General features: G+C 40.6%; 4 protein-coding genes across 4 annotated transcripts; 3 read left to right on the forward strand and 1 right to left on the reverse strand.

Annotated features, from left to right (window-relative positions):
• Positions 1 to 333: 333 nt before the first annotated feature.
• Positions 334 to 9,487, reverse strand: tspan36 (tetraspanin 36). Its single transcript, XM_088994109.1, has 7 exons — positions 9,335 to 9,487; positions 4,649 to 4,840; positions 4,495 to 4,569; positions 3,103 to 3,198; positions 2,808 to 2,957; positions 2,645 to 2,728; positions 334 to 859 (listed from the first exon to the last, which is right to left on the reverse strand). Exons 1-7 carry the CDS (start codon positions 9,392 to 9,394, stop codon positions 779 to 781), a joined length of 738 nt encoding a protein of 245 aa, XP_088850235.1. The 5' UTR covers positions 9,395 to 9,487; the 3' UTR covers positions 334 to 778.
• Positions 9,488 to 11,435: 1,948 nt separating this feature from the next.
• On the forward strand, positions 11,436 to 12,173 carry LOC148899084 (uncharacterized). The gene has a single exon (XM_088995519.1). The coding sequence runs from the start codon at positions 11,436 to 11,438 to the stop codon at positions 12,171 to 12,173; it is 738 nt and encodes a 245-aa protein (XP_088851645.1).
• A 3,462-nt stretch (positions 12,174 to 15,635) lies between these two features.
• LOC148899085 (uncharacterized) lies at positions 15,636 to 16,565 on the forward strand. The gene is made up of 2 exons (XM_088993820.1): positions 15,636 to 16,087; positions 16,349 to 16,565. The coding sequence occupies exons 1-2, from the start codon at positions 15,636 to 15,638 to the stop codon at positions 16,563 to 16,565; spliced, it is 669 nt and encodes a 222-aa protein (XP_088849946.1).
• Positions 16,566 to 19,099: 2,534 nt separating this feature from the next.
• LOC148899086 (uncharacterized) lies at positions 19,100 to 20,205 on the forward strand. The gene has a single exon (XM_088995475.1). It carries the CDS (start codon positions 19,293 to 19,295, stop codon positions 20,058 to 20,060), a length of 768 nt encoding a protein of 255 aa, XP_088851601.1. The 5' UTR covers positions 19,100 to 19,292; the 3' UTR covers positions 20,061 to 20,205.
• Positions 20,206 to 20,581: the final 376 nt, after the last annotated feature.

Here is a 20,581-nt window from a genome sequence, read left to right on the forward strand (position 1 = left end):
TCACGCATTTGCCTTTTTTTAAAGACACATTTCAGTTATTGTTTAAACAATTGCACCACTTGCAGGGATGTTTTGGTCACTGCAGACCGTTTTGGGAGAAATTTAAAGTGACCACAAAACAATTGACTTGAATTGTATCTTTTTGTTACTTAAATACATTAATGTTTGACCATCTTGATATTTGTAATCTTAATCAGCAGAATGCAATAATGGAAATTATTTAATTTCACCCACCATGCAATTCTCAAAATTAAATTCCACAATTTACTGTTATATAAGAACACAAACATAATACCCCAACCTCCCATAATGAATTAGGAGTGAATATCCAAATTTGAGAATTCCTCACTTTATTATCTTAGAAATTCAATATCAACATGTGGATCTTTAACTATTACATAGAAGTCACCTAAAAATAATATCCTCATTTAGACAAAGCTTATATGGATTTGTTGAATCAAGTCGGCCATAAATACAGTATTGGAAGTCCAGCATAAGGTATTAAATTAAGTGCGGTGGATTTCAGAGAATTTGGTCAACTAACTATCTAACAGATGGGAAAACAATTTTCATTCTATTTGTAGCTACCGGTATTAAAAAAAAAAAAAGAGTGAGTTCAAAAAGGTGGTATAAATGAAAAAGGAGGAAGAAAACTCACGGGAATGCTATAAAAGGATATTATGAAAATTCTTGCTTCTGAACCATAGAGTCATTTTATGACATTGCAAAACAGTAACATTTAACAGAAACAAGGTGTTTAATTTTTTGTTTTTTTTGGTCAGGCGTAAAGAGGTTGGTACCCGCTCCTCCGCCTGTTGCTTTTACAGGCGATCACGCACACGCTCAGCATCCCAAAGAACTGCAGACATACAGAAAAAAAAAAACAAAGTGGTCAGGACAGCTTTTTAGAAAATTGTTTCCATGTTATTGTACTTGTGCTAAACCTAAAAACATGAGCTTGCAAGTGGCACAATTGGGATGTGTCATGGCAGTAAGAATTGGAAAAAATGCATGAAATCAATTATTACACATTGTATTCAAACCTCCTCCAAATGCGAAAAAAAAAGAAATCTCTGGGATTTCTGCCAAATCGAGCGCAGCATAAAAGAACCGATTGGATATGGCATTTTCAATGCGATTTTGAATTGACCTAATCAAATAGTGATGTGTGACAAAGAAGAATATACAAATTCAAAAACATCCAATGACAATTCAATAGCTTATTAATACATTGCATTATTCATACATGTAGTTAGTAACAGGACATGTGGATTAGTTACGCTGTCCATTTTAATATTAACTCATTCACTGCCAGAAGAGCACAAATATGTCCACTCCAGTGCCAGGGTTTTTGTCATTGTCACTCGAATTCCAGGATCCACACAATATTGAGTTTTAGGATTGCATAAACATTCAATTCAGTGTAAAAAAACCTTACTCTCTTCTTTCAACAGAAAAAAAGTTAATTCCTAAATTATATGGGTCTGGAGTTATATGAGCTTGAAATGAGAGCGGCTGTCCAAAATACAATGCAATTACAGTGATACCTTGGCTTACGAACTTAATTGGTTCCCAGACAGAGTGTGTAAGGCGAAAAATGTGTATCCCAAAAATTAATTTCCCATAGGAAACCATTAAAATGAGAATAATCCGTTCCCAGGTCCCCATAAAATATAAATTTCTATTTTCTAATTTTCCAAGCCTTAAAACTACACAAACATACCTTATTTTATGTATAATAAAGGTGCTATGGTATTATAATTAAATAAATAAACTGTACTATAAAATAAAGTTGTTTTATTTACCTTTGTGATGGTCGTTGATGTCTTGATGGAATGATGTGGTTCTGTTTAGCTGGGTTGATAGCTTTTTGCATCAAATGTATAGATGCCTTGTGCGAGTTGCTTATTGGATTGGATTGGATATGCCTATATGCAGCCTGATAGATGGGATATTTGAACCTTGCAGTCGACACAGCCTTTGAACAATCAAAGTTAAAACTCTCTCACTGTCGTCTGCCTGTCTCTTTAATGTTTAAACCATCTCCCCTCACAGCTGCGTTCTTGACCAATCACGTGCCTTTAACCGAAGACTGGGGGCGGGGAATAGAGGACAAAAGCAGTCGGCTGCCATTTTGTTGTTAGAAGAACAGGCTCGTTCGCAAACGACACATCACTCATTGAGGCAGCTCCGTGTGTATCCCGAAAAAAGTTTGTATGTCAAGGTACAATTTTCATAAATAACGTTCGTAAACCAAAAAGTTCATATGGCAAGGGGTTCGTAAACCGAGGTATCGTTGTACATACATTGGCTTATATAGCGCTTGAACAACAGCTGAAGCTGGAATAAAGCGCTAACATAGAAAAAAGGGGAAATGCGGCCCCCTTACATTGCTAGATTTCTGGCCAGGGCTTTATCAGCACCCAAGCATGAAAAACCAAAACTTGAACAAATTCGGAAATGGCGGTCTAGGTCATATTATCAATTCCCGAATATATTTCTAAATGGTAGTGTAATTAAAAAAAATAAAACATTATTTACAATGGATTCAAGACTCCAAATTGGGCCACTTCACCCTGGAAACTAAATCCAATTGTACTGTATTTTACATTCCATGTCATTCATAATGTTGCATTTTGGTTACCTTAATGACGGCGAAGCCCAGAATGACCAGCATGGCGTACTTCAGCACGTCTTGCAGCAGGTGCTCCAGTTTGGCTTCGCAACCCTGAAAGCACACAAGCCCCCCGTGCTTCATCTCCACGTTTGACAAAATCAGTCAGTACTGTCTAGTAATCTTCGTTTACCTCTAAATTGAGCAGGTCTAACTGGTCCAACCGCCCAGTGCACGGGGCGCTGTCATTTTTACAGCAGGACACGGGCACTGTGGTGTTGTGGCTCTGGTACCAGGTCGTGTTGAACCAGCTCGTGTAGTTCCTCACGCCGCAGCACTGCAACTACACAAAGAATACACATTATTTAAACACAAAGAAATAAATAATCATAAATACACATGACCCCCTTAGACACAAGTCAACTAAAACAAGATGTGGAAAATGGAAAGGCTCTGCCAAACGGAAGTGTAAATAATCCAGTACCAACCTGGGTTTGCAGGTAATCCACAGTTTTGGTCTCAGGGTCTTCGCCGTCATACTTTGCAAACACGTCGCTCATGGACTTCTCCAAATTTCCATTTGTCTGCACACACATGAAAACAGATTTTGTGGGACTGTACGTGCAAATGGCGCAGTCACCAGATGTCACCGTGGTAAAAAAAAGGAAAGAGTCAGAATGCTTAAATGCATCCATTTAACTCAATCACTGCCGTTCAAAAATTTATTCGGGAATTGAAAATATGACGTAGAGCGCCATTCCAGAATTTGTTCAGGTTTTGTTTTTTCATGCTTGAGCGCCGATAAAGCACTGGCCATGGCCTTTGGCAATGTTTTTCTTTTCCCTTTTACATGTTAGCGACTGGGGCTTTCTCCTATCGTTGTGACTGCTTTATTTCCTGTACATGATAGCTGTCCATGTTAAGCGCTTTGTTACAGCTTCAGCTGTTGTTAAAGCGCTATATAAGTCAATGTGTATGTATTGCATTGTATTTTGGACAGTCACCCTCATTTCAAGATCATATAACTCCAGACCCATATAATTTAGGAATTAACACTTTTTTTCCTGATGAAACAAGAGTCTAAGGTTTCTAACGCTGTATTGAATGTTTATGTAGTCCTAAAACTGAATATTCTGTGGGTCCTGGAATTGGAGTGGAAATGACAAAAACCCTGGCACTGCAGTGGACACATTTTTGCACATGTCTGGCAGTGAATGAGCTAAACATTCTTATTATAAATGTTTTAGATTTCCTAGCAGCATTATTTCTCCTGTCCAAAGCTGACCGCAATCAAACATCCTATTCTGCGGATTGCTATGATCTTTACATTGTATGTCACTTGTAAACTTGTCGATGACTCACACAAGAAAGCATTTACGACTTGTGGTTTACGACACAAATCTGTGAGCATAGAAACAGCATTTAATCAGATGAGCATTAGTTATTCATTATTTGTAGTTTATTTGTCATGACCATTTTTTTGTCTTTTTACTTGACTTATAGGAACTTTCTTAATGAAATAAGGTACAGGGCATGACGTAAAAACCTTCCCCTACTTTACATCTGTAAGCTCTGTCGTACAGGAGTGCGAAACGTCCGACACCTTCAAAGAAGTACAGATGATGGCTGAGGAAACCTTTTCATCGACTCCCCTACTTTGTTTGACGTCTGCATACGAACTGCATTTTATTCATCTTTATTTTAAATACAACATGATAACAAGGAAAGTAAAATGCTCTTGCTCCATGTTTGATCAGATTTGCATTGTATGAAAGCACATTTTCTACTCATGCTGCCATCCAGATCAGGATGGCTAATTGATTCATTTTTTGGGGGAGAATTATGTATGATTGGGATTGCAATTGTTAAAGATGACTCACTTTGCCCTGGTAGATGAAGCTCAGCACCAAAACGGCCACCTCGGCTGCGAACATCACCATGATGATCAGAAAGAACTAGACAAAATGAAAAAGACACTTTAGATGAGAATTATAGTGCGGCATCATCAATATCGTTTCAGGGTCGGGCACTCACAAAGCTCAGGCCCACTTTGGACTCTCGCATGGTGGCACAGCAACCCAGCAGGCCAAAGATGAACATGACCACACTGATGCCGATGATAACCACCGCCGGAAGGAGCGCGTACTTGTTCTGGATGAAGTTCTCAAAGGTGCCATAGCTGCTCAACACCTGGGCGCCAACGTACGCTAAACCGGCACCTGCAGCCTGGAAAGCACAGAGATGCATTTATGATGGATTTATTTACATTTTGGACTAATTTGAGACATTCGAAACTCCCTCTGCCAGTTTTACTCAGATGAAATATTTAGACTCTACTTGCTGGTTGATTTTAACCAAGGGAGGCAACAAGACACACTCTAGAACTGCTTCATGTCACAAAGAGGGTACAGAAAGTTCTTAAAAATGAATGACTCTGTCTTTGTGTTGTCATATTATTTGTTATTTAGTTTTTGTTGTTGTTCTTTTTACTTCAAGATGGCACCACGAGAGGCTGCTGTTCCAGCAGCTCCGGTACTTTTGTTTTTCTTCTTCTACTTCTTTCATTCCTTTTATCTTCCTTTAATAACTTTGCTGCTGTGAAATGTAAATTTCTCCACTGCAAGATTTATAAAGGCTAATCCAATGCAAACCAATACCCCGTACATAGCAGGATGGTAAAATGCTTCCATTTTAAAAAATAATTTGGAACCTCGATACATTTTTAGAGTAGGATTTTCTGCAATGGCACAAAGTAATTTAAGTACAGGCAGATTGGATTTAGGGCCTTATGTTTGTTATTTATGATGATGATTAACTGAGTGTTTCCATTTTTTAGGTGCTGAAACTTTTTCTGAGCATGTTCATCTTTATTAAGGTCATGGAGTTGCTTGTTCTGTAGCCACACGGGGACACAAGCCAGTGTCTTCTTGTACCGGTCCCAAGCCCGGATAAATAGAGGGTTGTGTCAGGAAGGGCATCCGACATCAAACCTTGGCCAAAACAAACATGCGAATCAAACCTCTGGAGATGCAGGACACTGATTCGCTGTGGTGAACCCTTAAAGGGAAAAGCCAAAAGGAAAAGAAGAAGATTGGACTTAAATACAAATTAATGTGTAAAGCCCCCCCCCATCCCGGATTAAGGAAACAGTCATTACAGCAAATCCATTCATATATTATAACTCATTCACTGCCAGACGATGTGCAAAAATGTCCATCCCAGTGCCAGGGTTTTTGTCATTTTCACTTAAATTCCAGGACCCACAGAATATTGCGTTTTAGGACTACAGTACATAAACATTCAATGCAAAGTAAGAAAATGTACTCTCTTCTTTCATCAGAAACAAAAAGTTTATGCAAAACTTATTTGGCTCTACAGTTATCTGTAATGGAAGTGGGGGCAACTGTACAAAAGGTAAATGCTGCCCCCTTGTGGGAGGGAAAACATTGCCAGAGGTCTGACCGGAGCTTGATGGAATGGCGTTCCATATCATGCTTTTCAATTCCCGAATTCGGGAATGGCAGTGAATGAGTTAAGTCATGGCAAGGTATTTGTAATTATTTTTTAATTTTTCTTCCAGGCCATCAAAATATTATAAAATATATATTATAATAGATACCCAGTTATATGCATTTTATATGATTTCTTTGGCATGATTACAGGTTAGGGCGGCCCGGTAGTCGAGTGGTTAGCACACCGGCTTCACAGTGCAGAGGCCGCATGTTCTCCACGGACCCGCGTGGGTTTTCTCCGGGTCCTCCGGTTTCCTCCCACACTCCAAAAACATGCATGGCAGATTGACCACTCCAAATTGTCCCTAGGTGTGAGTGTGAGAGTGACTGTTGTCCCCTGCGATTGGCTGGCAACCAATTCAGGGTGTCCCCCGCCTCGTGCCCTAAGACAGCTGAGATAGGCTCCAGCAACCCCCGCGACCCTAATGAGGAATAAGTGGTACGGAAAATGAGATGAGATGAGATTACAGGTTACAAAATAGATTTATCCAAGTATAATGTGAAATCCAGGAAAATCCAGGATGTATTCAAAATTTAAACTTTCAATAATTATAGCTATAAACATTTGGGGGCTCAGTTACTTGCTCTATTAACAGAATAATTCTCTCTCAATGACATGCTTCTAAGCAAAGGTAACTAGACACAGGTGAACTGTCCTAATAGTTACATAGAGGATGCCAAGCATGTCCATCAATTGCTCCGCAACACAATGATGACAATCAGCTGATCACAAAGAAGTTTGTTCTTAATATCATCTCCTTTGGCCTCATGTGAGTTTGTCAGGAAATGAACCCTCTCAGCGCATGTCATCGTGACTCTTTTTTTGTTGGAGTAGGGGGGTGGATTGGTATGCAAACATGATATTTGCGGAATATGACTGTGTGACATTGTGATTGTGTTCAGACTATCTGGTGACCCATGAGAATGACGTTGTACATCTTTTCCTTTCGGCTTATCCCTTCAAGGGGTCGCCACAGCAAATCAGTGTCCTCCATCTTTAGAGGTTTGATCCGCATGTTTATCTGTGACCTACTAAATCATTATCAGCATACCTTGATTCAATTTTCACCTTTTACTGGCCTCTCGGTAAAAGGGCGTGGGAGAAAGACATGATAACATCATTTTGTTTTGTTCCAAGAGTTTTTAAGGTAGGCCACATGACTCATGTGTTTTAATCACTACAGTCACGGGATGGCGATGGGCTCCCTCGCTCCCCCTCCACGCGACACAGGCTTGGCTTGTAATCTCCCCAAGAAAGTCCGCCCGTGAAATGAGGCAGTAAAGAGGCTTTTTTGGTGGGTTTGTGTTCAAGAGGGACGTGCTCTGAGCTCTGTGGAATGTGACCAAATCCAAAAGAATCTGATGTGGCATTGGCGGAAAGGTGATGTGTGTAGCAAAATGTTACTTACTGTGGAGCACTGAGTCATGGGTATGTTGTGCAATTTATGAGTTATGCGAGCACATTTGAACCACCATTTAAGTTCAGATCCAATCCCGGTTTTCATAATTGGATGGGAAAACATAAAGAGATGTTTTTTCCCAAGATGGGGGCGAGTGAACACGCAGCGGCTCCTCTCTCTCCCGGCAACTTGGCGTTTTCGTGTTTATTGTGTTTGTCAAGGTCATTGTAAGTGCCTTGCACACTGGGTCCGAGAGGACAGTAATGTCATCTGTGCTGTATGTCATGCATATTAGCATATTTGACAATAAAGCTGACTTTGACTTTATCATGTATTATATTCCATAAAATAAAATCCACTTTGGTTCAATTAAAGCTGACAAGATGCATGTTGAAAATTTATATGGCCTTGATAGCTAAGAATATTAGTTTATGTAAACCGTGTTTTCCGGTGTATAAGGCGCACCCAAAAAACTTAATTTTCTTCAAAAGATGACCCTGCGCCATATACGCAGGTGCGCCTTATATGTGAAGTCATATTGAGCCACAACAGGTCTCGCAACTACTGTCAGCAGCCAGGACTCCATTTCTACCTGTAGATGAAGTAGTGCATAACCCCAGACTCTACTGTAGCACCGTATAACGTGGTAAAGCCAAAGTCAGCTTTATTGTCAAATATGCTAATATGCATGACATATACAGCACAGATGAAATTACTGTCCTCTCAAACCCACCATGACGTTGACAAACATAAGCCAGGTTGAAAAATCAAACTGACTCCCATCAGAGAGATGACAGTCGTCCCATTCATAAAATTAGAATAGGAATTACTGAACTCAGCAACACCAAAAAGGACATGAAAAGCAAGCGTGGTTGGACAATGGAATCTCATTTCCTTGAAAACCCCCATATAGTTTGAAAAAAAAAACACTCCAGAAGTAAGGTGTACCTGTGTCCAAGTCCACAATTAAGAGAAGACTTCAACAGAGGAAACACATGGATATTGTGTAAATTTGTTGAGCCACAATTTATAGAGTTTACCAAGAAACACCAAAAAGAACCTGTACACTATCTTTTAAAGAGATGAGGCAAACACCAACTTTACAAGAATGAGGGAAAGATATTTATGAAGAAGGGAAGAAACTGCTCAGGGTCCAAAGCATACCACCTGTTCAGTGATTGATACCACTGATAATAAAACCAGAACAATGAATTCTTCAGCAATGGTATCCGCTCATACCCAGCCAAATACTTCAAAACTCACCAGTATAGTACTTCAAAACGCAAGTAAACAATGACCCAAAGTATCCTGCGAAAGCAGATGGATGGAAACAAGGAGCGTGATTACATTACAGAGATAACACCGCGATCGTTTCCTCTGCGTCACCACAGACAAGGTTCAATTGACATTTTGTTGCACTTATCAGATCAAATAGAATCGAGTGTTTTCGGAAACAAACAAACAAAAAAAAACAGGGCATTGCAAGTAGAAGCAAGCGGGGGGGGGGGGGGGTGTTTTGAAGGTAGCCACCTACTTCAACGACACTTGAACTAAACATAAATACAAACGTCAAAGTCACGAAAACGTCACAATTAAATTGTTGACCAATACCAACAACGAAAACGAAGACATTTTGAATTTTACATACTTCCGTAAACTCTGACAATCGATAAGAATCAAATTAACATTCAACTAACATATTGAGGTTAAACAGTTCTGTGATTTTGATGAACTACTGTACGTTCTATGATCGAGAACGCAGTCGACGCCAGTTGATCCCACTAAAGATTGCCAAGAATTCCTCTTACCCAGAAGACCAGACTGAGGAAAAGGAGAACCGTCTTGGAAGTAATGATGCCGCAGTCCATAGTGTTCAGGCGATGGTCAGGAGACTGAAATGAAGTCAGCCAGCTACGCAGCAGGTCCTGGCGTCGGTCTGCTTTCTTCTTTGGTCACGAGGGTTCCAGGCAATGTGACGTCAGTCGTAACGCCGCGTGGTCACATGGTGCGGAAGTAGAAGTGAGACGGTTGAGTTGTACGTTCCTGTTTTTTATGACAGGGAACAGATTGTTTGTTTTATTTGTTTGAGTCAGACTTAAAACACTGAAGACATAAGGGTTCATTCCCTTGACTCATGAAAGCCACCACGTTACTTCAAATCCCATACATAAATGCGAATGTGAATTAGGACTGCATGATATTGTAAAAACGTGTGATATTGTCCAATATTAAAATCTCGATTTTGTTAAACATCCTAAAGAATATCATTTTAACATAAAATATCCCCGTTTATATTATTTATTGCATGTCTCATTAAGATCTTTTTTTTCTTGAAATCTTTTCACATCAAATTCAAACCATAGCTGTGGATAAAGCAAAAAAAAAAAAAAATCTTGTTTAAGTGACTGTAGATGACACATAACTGTTTACTATTAGAATAGTCTAACTTTTCCCAGCAGTAATTTTGTGTTGCTGGTTTTTATTTTCGTGTTAAAGTTTTTCACCCCAATAGCCAATCGTGGCTCAGCTGTATACAGGGTTTGAGACATGGTGGTCATTTTTTTATTGACCAACATATATTTTTCACAATACTAGAATATGGCATGCAAATGTGCAAACAAATAAAGTAAAGTAAACAAACAACACTGCAAACAAAGCAGAACAAAATCAAATAATCAATTCCTGAATGTCATACTTAGCAAGCAAAAACTAGTACCACGGTGGGCATGACCTGGGCACTGAACTACATGTGACATCATTTTTAATCGACAGTGGGTGCATGGAAAAATGGCCACACATTGAGATGAATAAAATGACCGTATATGACACATAACTGTTTACTATTAGATTAGTCAAACTCTTGCCAGCAGTAATTTTGTGTTGCTGGGTTTTATTCGACAGTGGGTGCATCGCAAAATGGCCTCCCATTGAGATGGATAAAAACAAGTGGATTTTATGGGTTCATTCAAATCCCACAAATGCAGTGTTTAGATTAGTGGGGACATACATAACGTTTTGAAGGAAATGATATACTTGACCTACCCGTGACATTAATGTGGCCACTCTCCAATGTGTAAAAAAATCAATAGCTATTCTTTTTGTTAGCCATACAGAATGAATTATATTCACCAACATGGAATGTGGACATCGTCACAAAGCCCTTGAATTACCACTAACATTACCATGCAAACCTGAGTATGTCATGCATGAATACATCACCAAACACAAACAACCCCCATCAGCGCCTCCACAATTTCACCAAGCAACAAGTGTTGCTTATCAGAAACAAAACATTGGTTTGATGTTCGCCCCTCGAGTTCCAAACTGTAAATTGATGGTGGTGATGCAAAGCCACCTATTGTCATAAAGGTCCTGTGTTCGTGCAGATTTACATTGTCCAACTAAAATACATTTATGATAAGCAGTACATACTTGAATGTTCAACAGCCAATGGACAAGCTAACCAAGACTTCACAACCGTGATCCAATTTAAAAAAAATGAAGCACCTCACCAATCATGTGAAATTCTTCCACAATAAAGTCTTTACAACAATCCGTGGTTGGCTGTACGGAAGAGTCTTTGCACTCTGACTCCTCTAAATAAAAGATATAACTTGATTTTCCACAGTTATTGGTGTCTTATTACCAGGGCTGCCGTTTGTAATAAGGAGCGTCTGAGTCTGGATGACGACACGCGCGACGACATCGTGGCCTATGATCCCGCATCACCACTTTGTCTGAAAGTCTCTCATTTCTCTAAATCGCGCACATTACTAAGAGCCCAAAACCGATAAATATCGGGCCAAGTTTCTCCTGAGGCACAATTGGCACTTTTAGCCACTCTACTTGAGACAAGACCATCTGGAGGATCCTCAGAATATCGTTCAATACGGCTCCGGCCCAAAGGCAATGTCCCCGCAAAGGCGATCCAGGAAGAGGGGGGGCGCAGTGTCCAACCTCATCCTGAATGCCATCTCCTACAGCGGCCCATCCGGCATCACCATCGCCGGCCTCAGGAGAGTCCTGAAGGCCAACGGCTACGATGTGGTCCGGAACAGAGCCCGACTCCGACTGACGGTCCGCAGACTGGTGACCAGGAAGTACATAGTCCGCACCAGGGGAAGACGCCTCAGGATCAACCCCTACGGCCCTCGCAGGCGCAGAGGCGTTCGATTGCTGAGGCGGCGAAGAAGGAGAAGGAGGCGTCGGAGAAGGCGTAGGACGAGAAGCAGAAGATATCGGAGGAGACGACGCTCCAGGAGAAGGCGCAGGAGGGGCACACCCCGCCGCAGGAGGAGAAGGAGGAGGAGAAGAAGAAGGAGGACAAGGTCTGTGAGGAGAAGGAGGAGAAGGAGAAGGAGATCCTTTAGGAGGAGGTCCGTGAGGAGAAGGAGAAGGAGGTCCAGGAGGAGGAGATCCCTGAGGAGAAGGAGGAGATCCCGCAGGAGGAGGTCTGTCCGGAGGAGGAGAAGGAGGTACAGGAGGAGGAGATATAGGAGAAGGTACCCAAGAAGAAGGAGGAGAAGGAGAAGGAGAGTCAGGAGGGTCCGCAGGCTGAGGAGGAGAAGGAGGATCAGGAGGTACAGACGCAGGAGGAGACCCCGGATGCGCAGGAGGAGGAGGAGAAGAAGACTTAGCAGGCTGTAGTGGCATCTGAACATGGACTGTATAGTCACACTTCCATTTTCTTCATCTACTCATAGACTACTATTTATCACTAATGGACCTTTCCACTTTTCATAACACTTTGTTTAAATACTATTTCTGTGTGATAATAAAACATTCAAAGACATCTGTTTGGACCTCATTGACGCCAGCAGTACCAACAGTTTCCTTAGACCTGAGCGCGTGGGCCCAAAGGCTGGTCATTGAGTTAAAAATATACAAACAGTTTTGGAGTTTGTCTGAGAAAAAAAGCAATCTTCATAAATACAAATTGATTAATGACAAAAGAATCAGAAATCAGGTAACAGAAAATGATGCCTCGATGATGCCTATTTGCAGATCATACTTTATAAACTAGTTGGCCTTACAATGTGATCATTTCCAGCAATGTTCAAAAATATATGATCAAAAAGTCACTATATTTGTCTGTCAGCCATCTTGGAAAGGGAGTAGTTTTAATTGAATTTGTTTTTAATATGTCACAACCTCAACACTTATGACACTTAATGTATACAATTATTCCTAAAACATTGCAGATTATTGGCTCAATTACTGTAATGCGCTTTACTTTGGAGTCCGCCATGAAGCGTCTCCAGCTGGTCCAGAATGCTGCTGCTCGCCTCCTGACTGGTACTCGTAAGAGGGAGCACATAACTCCTACTCTGGCATCCCTTCATTGGCTCCCTATACATTTTAGATTGAGTTCCTTTTCCATTTTTAGATAGAGTGCCTTTTCCATTGCTGGTGGCACTCTGGAATGACCTGTCACTGAACATTCGGCAAGCCCCCTCGCTGTCCATCTTTAAAACCTGTCTCAAAACTCACCTTGTATTCTTTGGCATTTGACTCAGCATGATTCCGACTTCATCTTGGTTTCCCTCCGTGGTGCTTTTCTACTATATTTGTGACTGCTTTATTTCCTGTTTATGTTAAGTGCTTTGTTACAGCTTCAGCTGTTGTTAAAGTGCCATATAAGTCAATATGTATTGTATTGTATTGTATTATAACGAAAAAATAACATCGTAAATTCTTCCATAAGACTTTAGCTGCATTGAAATGGACAACTCAGTTTTTTTTTTTCCAATGGCTAAGTGAAGACGTCATTTATGACCTAAATCGTTATTAGGCAGCATATAAAAACACTTCTAACAGTCACCAAAGAAATCCTGAATGGCTGGCTGATAGTAATGCTTGATTGAGTTTGCATGACAGTTAAAACTACCATTTCAGGATGAGTTAAGACAAGGCAGCAAACAAAAATGAACCAAGTATCACACAAAGATATTTTGGAGGTGGGTTTCTTCCCCTTGGATTCCATGTCAGCATTCATTTGTTCACTTCATTTCAACGTAGTTAAAAAAAAGTTCAAATCAGGTTATTGAGAATCACCATTGCATGAGATTAGTTTATTATGAATGCACATGAGGAATATATATTTCATTCAAATGAACCGAGCCATGGAATCCACGCACATATTTTACATTAAATGAGCTGCATGTGGTTTACATTACAAAATGGATCCCGTTTTCTATTCAGATGCAATATGGAGCTGTGCAAATGGGCAATGTCAAAATACATATAAAAAAGCAAATACATAACTAAACAAACAAACAAACAAATAAACAACCACATAAACAAGTAAATAAATACATACAATACATACAAGTAAATAAACAAATAAGTAAATACATTAACAAACGTACACATAAATAATTACACAAATTGACGGCCACGTCGATAAATACATAAACAAATGAATAAAGTAATAAATAAATATATAAAATAAATTAAATGAACACATTAATAAATATATACATAAATGCAATTAAAAATATCGAAAGGCCAAAACATTCACCTTGCAAAAATCCTCTACATTGTTGGGTATTATTTTTTTTTTAATTAATTGAAAGGAAATGCACTGCCTGTGGAAAGCTTGGTAGGACGTTTGCCTCACGGTGTAGGCCTGCAGAGTTTGATTTCTGCTGCGGCCTTCCTGTGTGAAGTTTGCATGTTTCTCCTCGCGCCTGCGTGTCCTCCGGTTTCCTCTCACAATCCGGCATGTTCACGCGACAATAAATTATCCTTCGATTTGATGGTGGGCGCAAAGGGACTGCTCGCTTATTTCTGTTCAGAAATTGACTGGCATTAAAGAGTTTGATGTTCAGGGTGTACCGGGCCGAATGTCCGAATACACCTCGGACGCGATTTCGACCTTCGTGGGGGATTACAACGATTTCGAAAATTAAAATGGACACAAACCGCACATTGCTTATTTATCTGGTGTATTGTTTCTTGTATTAAATATATTGTTCCTGGTTATCATTTTAACGTTGTCTATTCTATCCATATTCAATTTGTCCCACATTCACAAATTATTTTGTCAATATGTATTTTATGTCATTCGATTTTATGCGTTACCATTTATTTCAAATGTGATTATAATTTATTTACATTCTCTATTCAATGTGAATAATGTGTCGGTATTTTTTTTTACTATCGTCCAATACACGTTTTGTTTATTTTGCCTATTATTCAATGTTTATATTTTTTATACCGTATTCAATTCCGACCATATTTTATTTTCTACCATGTAGGTTATAAATTATTTCAATTGTCTAATCTATTTCGAACATAACATTTACAATTTATGAATCAGTGTCTCTTCTATTTCTGATGTAATATTTGACGTGTTTTATATTGCCGGTTATAATTACATATTATTGTTTATATGTGGTGTATTTTTATTATGTATCGTGTTCGGGATCTTTTGTATTGTTTGAGATATATTCGTTTCATATTTCACCATGTATCCAATCTATTGCTCTTGTATAAAAATCAAACATGCAAATACATAAATGCCCATTTATTTATTTTATTATTACATCCAAAAGTCAACCCGTGTTAATCATTTTGTGCAACATGCTAGATTCAGGTTGCATTTAAAATGCACCCGTTTTATTTGTCATTACTTTATATAGCAGGGTCCAATTTTGCGTATTTCTTTGGATTAGAGCAACCCGTCTCCGTCGGAAAAGGCGGGGATGGATTAAAGTGACATTAACTGTTGTTGTCTATCAGACACATTACAGAACGATGTCGTAACTATGATGACGTGGCGCAAATGACACGTGACCCGGTGTCATGTGCGTAATTACGCATCACACTTTGACCCCAAAGCTTAAATGTCTTTCAAACCGAACGTACAGAGGGTCCAAATTCCCGCTCAAACTATGAATCGTCTCTTTTTAAAACCCATTTAAATGGTTTATGAGTTCAAATTAAAGGTGGGCTGACCAGTAGAAATGCGAGGGGCGAGCGACGGTCTCTGGTGTCACCCTCCAAGGTACCCAATGAGGACTTGATGACTCAACACATCGACACAAGTGTCGAGCCATCAGCCAGCCTCACTGCCTCAACCCAAAACTCGAATGCTAACGGAGCACCATGTCCCTTGCACGCAAATCCCCGATGAGGAGATCCGGGAAGAGAGGAGGACCGCTGGTGTCCAACCTCATCCTGAACGCCATCTCCTCCTATGGGGGCCCGAGCGGCATGACACTGGTCGGCCTCAAGAGGGTCCTGAAAGCTAATGGCTACGACGTGGTGCGCAACAGAGGACGCATCCGCCTTGCGCTTCGCAGGCTGCTAGCCAGAAAGTACATCATGCGTGGCAGAGGTGCGGGAGGACGTGGAGTCTTCCGAATCAACCGCTACAGGAGGCGCAGGAGAAGCAGGAGGAGGAGGCGCAGAGGTGGAAGGAGACGGCGACGAAGAAGACGATACAGAGGGAGAAGGAGAAGAAGGAGGAGGAGAAGGAGGAGGAGGAGGAGTAGGAGAAGGAGAACCAGGAGGAGACGTAGGAGGCGATCCTCAAGGAGGAGGAGAAGAAGGAGGAGGTCTGTGAGGAGGAGAAGAAGGAGGAGAATGTCTGTGAGGAGAAGGAGGAGAAGGAGGATGCTGTCTGTGAGGAGACGGAGGAGAAGAAGATTGTCTGTGAGGAGGAGGAGACGGAGAAGAAGGAGGCTGTCTGTGAGGAGGAGGAGGAGGCGAAGGAGAAGGAGATTGTCTGTGAGGAGGAGGCGGCGCAGGAGAAGAAGATTGTCTGTCAGGAGGAGGAGGAGAAGGAGAAGGAGAAGGAGAAGAAGATTGTCTGTAAGGAGACGGAGGAGAAGAAGGAGGAGGTCCTCCGTAAGGAGGAGGAGAAGGAGAAGAAGAAGAAGGAGGAGAAGGCCTAGGAGGCTCAGGAGAAGGAGGTACAGACGCAGGAGAAGGGCCAGGTCCATCAGGAGGACTCGCAGGAGGAGGAGAGAAGAAGGAGGAGCATGTACTAAAAAGCTCTCGGCTGGACGCAATCTGACATTTTGCAGTGCCTGAAGTTGACTCTTTGTGATTTTTTACCTTTAACATTTCTGAGACTGTCATTTTAATAGCAACCTGTCACCATTTCCCCAAACTTTTTATTCTATTGTGCAGTGTGTGATCAATAAACTAAAAAAAACCCAAATCATTGCTTTTTTTCTTATTTACTGTATTTTCCGGTGTATAAGTGATAGAGAAAAGACAGAATAGAAGAAATCATATTTAAAAGTGTCATGCAGTTGCTTTGTTGCCTGAACACAAGACCCAGAATGGAAGCACAGAAAATCTGGGGTCAATCTGAGGTGAACATACACTGTTTGTTAAATTGTCATCCTCATGTAGGAGATCTGGCCTTGGGAGGAATTTAGGACTTGGAAACTCCTGCACAGGAAGAGCTCATTAGCCAGGCAACAGATCTATCCGTTCATGGAAAGAAAACCCATTAAAATGTCTATGTTCTGTTCGTTTATGGACGTTGGTGTTTGGGACGTCCAGGGGCATGGTATTCAAATCAACACTACGTTTTACTCATGTCTCACTTAAATTTGCATATACTCCATAAATAGCTTGGCAGAGGACTGCAGAGGTTGGGTGTCGGCTATGAAAGGCTGCTTTCCCTGCCGGCAGTAAAAAACAATCTTCCTGTGTTGGGTCCTTTGTTCACAGTGTCCGAACAAACATCTCTGACAATAAGGTGCACCCAAAATCCTTGCTTTTCTTCAAAAGATGATCCTGTGCCTTATACGCAGGTGCGACTTATAAGTGAAGTCATATTGAGCCACAACTACTGTCAGCAGCCATGACTCCATTTCCTGGGTAGAAGTAGTACGTAACCCCAGTCTCTCCTGTAGCGCCTTATAATGTGGTATGCTTTATATTTGGAAAACTTTCATATATGAAAACTTTATTCATTCTTTGAAAGTGCGTCTTATACTCCAGTGCACCTTATGTTTGTAAAAAAAATATAATACACCATTCCTACGAATATGAACGATCCAAATTGACCCTCACCCCACCATATCGGTTTAGTGAAGGATTTAGCTGTTTTATGAAAATCACTTCTTTTACTCCCTTTTCAAACCATCTATGTTCTTTCGCTAAGATTTTAACCGCATTGTCATCAAATGAGTGGTTGCTAGCTTTTAGGTGCATATGTACTGCCGATTGAGGCCCACTCGTATTATCCCTACGATATTGATAAAGTCTTTTTTTGAGACTTTGTTTAGTCTCCCCAATGTACTGCTCTTTACAATTTTCATTCTTACAATATATTGAATAAACTACATTACTTAATTTTTTTGGATCATACACTTGGATCGTTCGTACAACAGCCTGCCTATTCCCCACGCCCGGTCTTCGGTTAAGGCCACTAGTTATTGGTCAGTATCCATGGTAGAGTAATCAGGGAAGGGAGAATTACAGACACACAGCAGTGAGGAGCTGTTATTATTATTCAATTATGATATGTTTTACTAGTTGGTATGATAGACTTAATATGAAAAGCAAATTAGTGAAAGCTGATCATCAGACCAGAGTAAGTGGATGTTAGTGGATGCTCTGTGCACATATAAATCAAGCCATATAAATAAAAATATTTGATGTAGTGTATTTTTTACATGAGTAATTCGTGTTTCACATAATTTTACATAATTTTAGGTAATTAATTTAAGCAAAAAAAAAAAACAAAAAAAAAAAAACAAAAAAAAAAACTGAGGAGCCATTTGGGAGCCAGAAGGGTCGGATCTTTTTAGTGAGCCGAGCCAAAAGAATCACTACAGTATAGTATGCACGCCCCCTCTAGTGGTGGACATAAAAACTGTGCAAAATGCCATTTTTAAATAACACACGTATTTTATAAGCGCCGTTCAAAATTCTCAAGGACACTGTACAGTCACGGGGAAGGGATAAAGGGTGAGCCAACCCCCCTGTGTTATTCCCGAAAGTAAAAATGTTTTGGCTGTTTCAGTCAGTGGGAGGTCGACACGCCAACGTTCACTCAACCCGGAAGTAAATCAATGCCTTTAAATTCAGTAAAGTATAATTTAGGTTCAACACCGTCATTTAATCTATCATAACTCTTTATTTTTTTATTGAATTCCAATGCATTCACATTTCATTGAATCCAAGCAATTTTATTTTCCTATAGTCAAGCGTAATTCAGTGTGTAAAACATTTCAGTGCGTTGAATATATTATTGAAAAAGATTTTAACCATGCGAGTGTATCTTAATGATGATCAGGATAGTATTTTTTCAGGTGGCACATGCATGCAAAAGTTTAACGACTGACTTTTGCTCTACTGAAGCCTATATGTCGGTTGCACAATGTGGTAAACTGATAAAATTGTATTTTCGTAAAAATAATACAAAATAATAATAATCTAATACAATAACCACTATTTGTTTGTGATAACATGATAAAAAAAGTGTTGGCGTTTGACAAATGAATATAGACCGCAGGTGTTGATCAAAGGCTTTTTATTTGAAATACGATTAGCATTTCTGTGCAAATGGCCACTGCCAGTGCATTCAAGTCCACATTGATATTTAATCGCCTGTAATGACAACTGATGAATTAGATTTATAACGATGTCATAATGATGATGACACACGTTAAACATTACGACTACTCAATTCATACCAGACGCGTGTCAGTTACGTATTTGTGCACCAGGCTTTGTACTAAAGATTCAAAACTCTCTCAAACACTCACGTACAGAGACAAATGAACCCCGCTAAACCTTATGAAACGCTTTTTGCAACTGCAGTTAGCATCTTACGAGCATATGAGCACGGTAGAGTTTAGTTGGCGAAGACGCACAGATCGGAAGTTACACGACACGGTTCTCATCAGGACTTCAAAAATAACAAACAAAGTTTTAATTGAGATATCACTCTCAAAACTCGTGTTTGTATCTGAACGTACTTTTATCAGAACCAAGGCGCATCCCACAATGTCGGTGTCACTTGCGCCCAAATCTCCAAGGAGAGCGAAGAAGAGGACAGCCCCCACCGCATCCATCCTCATCCTGAACGCCATCTCCACCTACGGGGGCCCTCGAGGTGTATCCCTGGTGGCCCTCAAAAAAGCACTAAGGTCGAACGGCTACGACGTGATCCGGAATCGAGCCAGGATCCGCCTCGCACTACGCAGGTTGGTCGCCAAAAAAGTGATCGTGCGCACCCGGGGAAAAGGGGTTTCGGGTTCCTTCAAGCTCAACCCCAAACCCCCCGGGGGTCGCAGAAAAAGAGCCGCCAGGGGGCAAAACAAGAGCAAGCGGAGGAAGAGAAGGGGAAGGGGGAAGAAGAGGAAGGCCCAAGGTAGAAGGTCCAGGAAGCGACGCTCGGGGAGAAGACGAAGGAAGACCACTCCTTCGAGAAAAAAGTCGACCAGTAGGAGAAGAGCCCCGAGAAGGAAGACGCCGAAAAGAATGAAGAAAATCCAACGTAAACGGCCCAAGTCCGTCAAAATCCGCAGGAGGGGTAGGGGGAGCGGAAGGATGATGAAATGATTCATCCACGGCGTTCCTGGCATCCGAAGACCCACATGGACTGTGTATTTATGAAGCTACAGTGTCTCTATCTTTCCTTCCGTAATAGGAACTCAATCTTGCTGTCTCAGCACCCCTTTCTTTACTGTCCATGTTGTGAACAACAAATAAAACTCATTTAACTCTGAGCCACTACCTTTCGTGTAATTTAAACACAAGGAGTGGCCGGCCTACGGATTTTCACCCACTGCAAAAATTAGACCCACATGGTAATAATAATACAAAAATTAAATCGCAGCAAGATTAAAAAAAAAAAAAACTAAATAAAAAGAAACCCGCCTCGTTACAACATGTTAAGTTTTTTTTAACGGAAAAAAATTGGGCGAAAGTGCTATCCTGTTTCTAATACAAAAAAAAAACGTACTGTAATGACATTTTAAAGGCTAGAAAAGGGCGAAAGTGCCACCCAGTTTCTAATACAAAATACTCAGATGTAATGACATTTTAAAGTCCCCGAAAATAACGCGAAAGTGGCATCCTGC

This window comes from Hippocampus bargibanti, linkage group LG04 (assembly GCF_051943395.1).
Source record: "Hippocampus bargibanti isolate YZ-2025 linkage group LG04, ASM5194339v1, whole genome shotgun sequence".
In the NCBI taxonomy this organism is placed as follows: domain Eukaryota; kingdom Metazoa; phylum Chordata; class Actinopteri; order Syngnathiformes; family Syngnathidae; genus Hippocampus; species Hippocampus bargibanti.

Excerpts from the sequence above, each read along its gene's own strand:
- LOC148899084 (XM_088995519.1), top strand. The coding sequence starts at position 11,436 with ATGTCCCCGCAAAGGCGATCCAGGAAGAGGGGGGGCGCAGTGTCCAAC.
- LOC148899086 (XM_088995475.1), top strand. The coding sequence starts at position 19,293 with ATGAAACGCTTTTTGCAACTGCAGTTAGCATCTTACGAGCATATGAGC.
- tspan36 (XM_088994109.1), bottom strand. The coding sequence starts at position 9,394 with ATGGACTGCGGCATCATTACTTCCAAGACGGTTCTCCTTTTCCTCAGT. Across the intron at positions 3,199-4,494 it reads GCTTCATCTACCAGGGCAAA|ACAAATGGAAATTTGGAGAA; the intron begins GTGAGTCATCTT and ends ATGTGTGTGCAG. Across the intron at positions 2,729-2,807 it reads TAGACCTGCTCAATTTAGAG|GGTTGCGAAGCCAAACTGGA; the intron begins GTAAACGAAGAT and ends GTGTGCTTTCAG.
- LOC148899085 (XM_088993820.1), top strand. The coding sequence starts at position 15,636 with ATGTCCCTTGCACGCAAATCCCCGATGAGGAGATCCGGGAAGAGAGGA. Across the intron at positions 16,088-16,348 it reads AGGAGGAGAAGAAGGAGGAG|GAGACGGAGGAGAAGAAGGA; the intron begins GTCTGTGAGGAG and ends ATTGTCTGTAAG.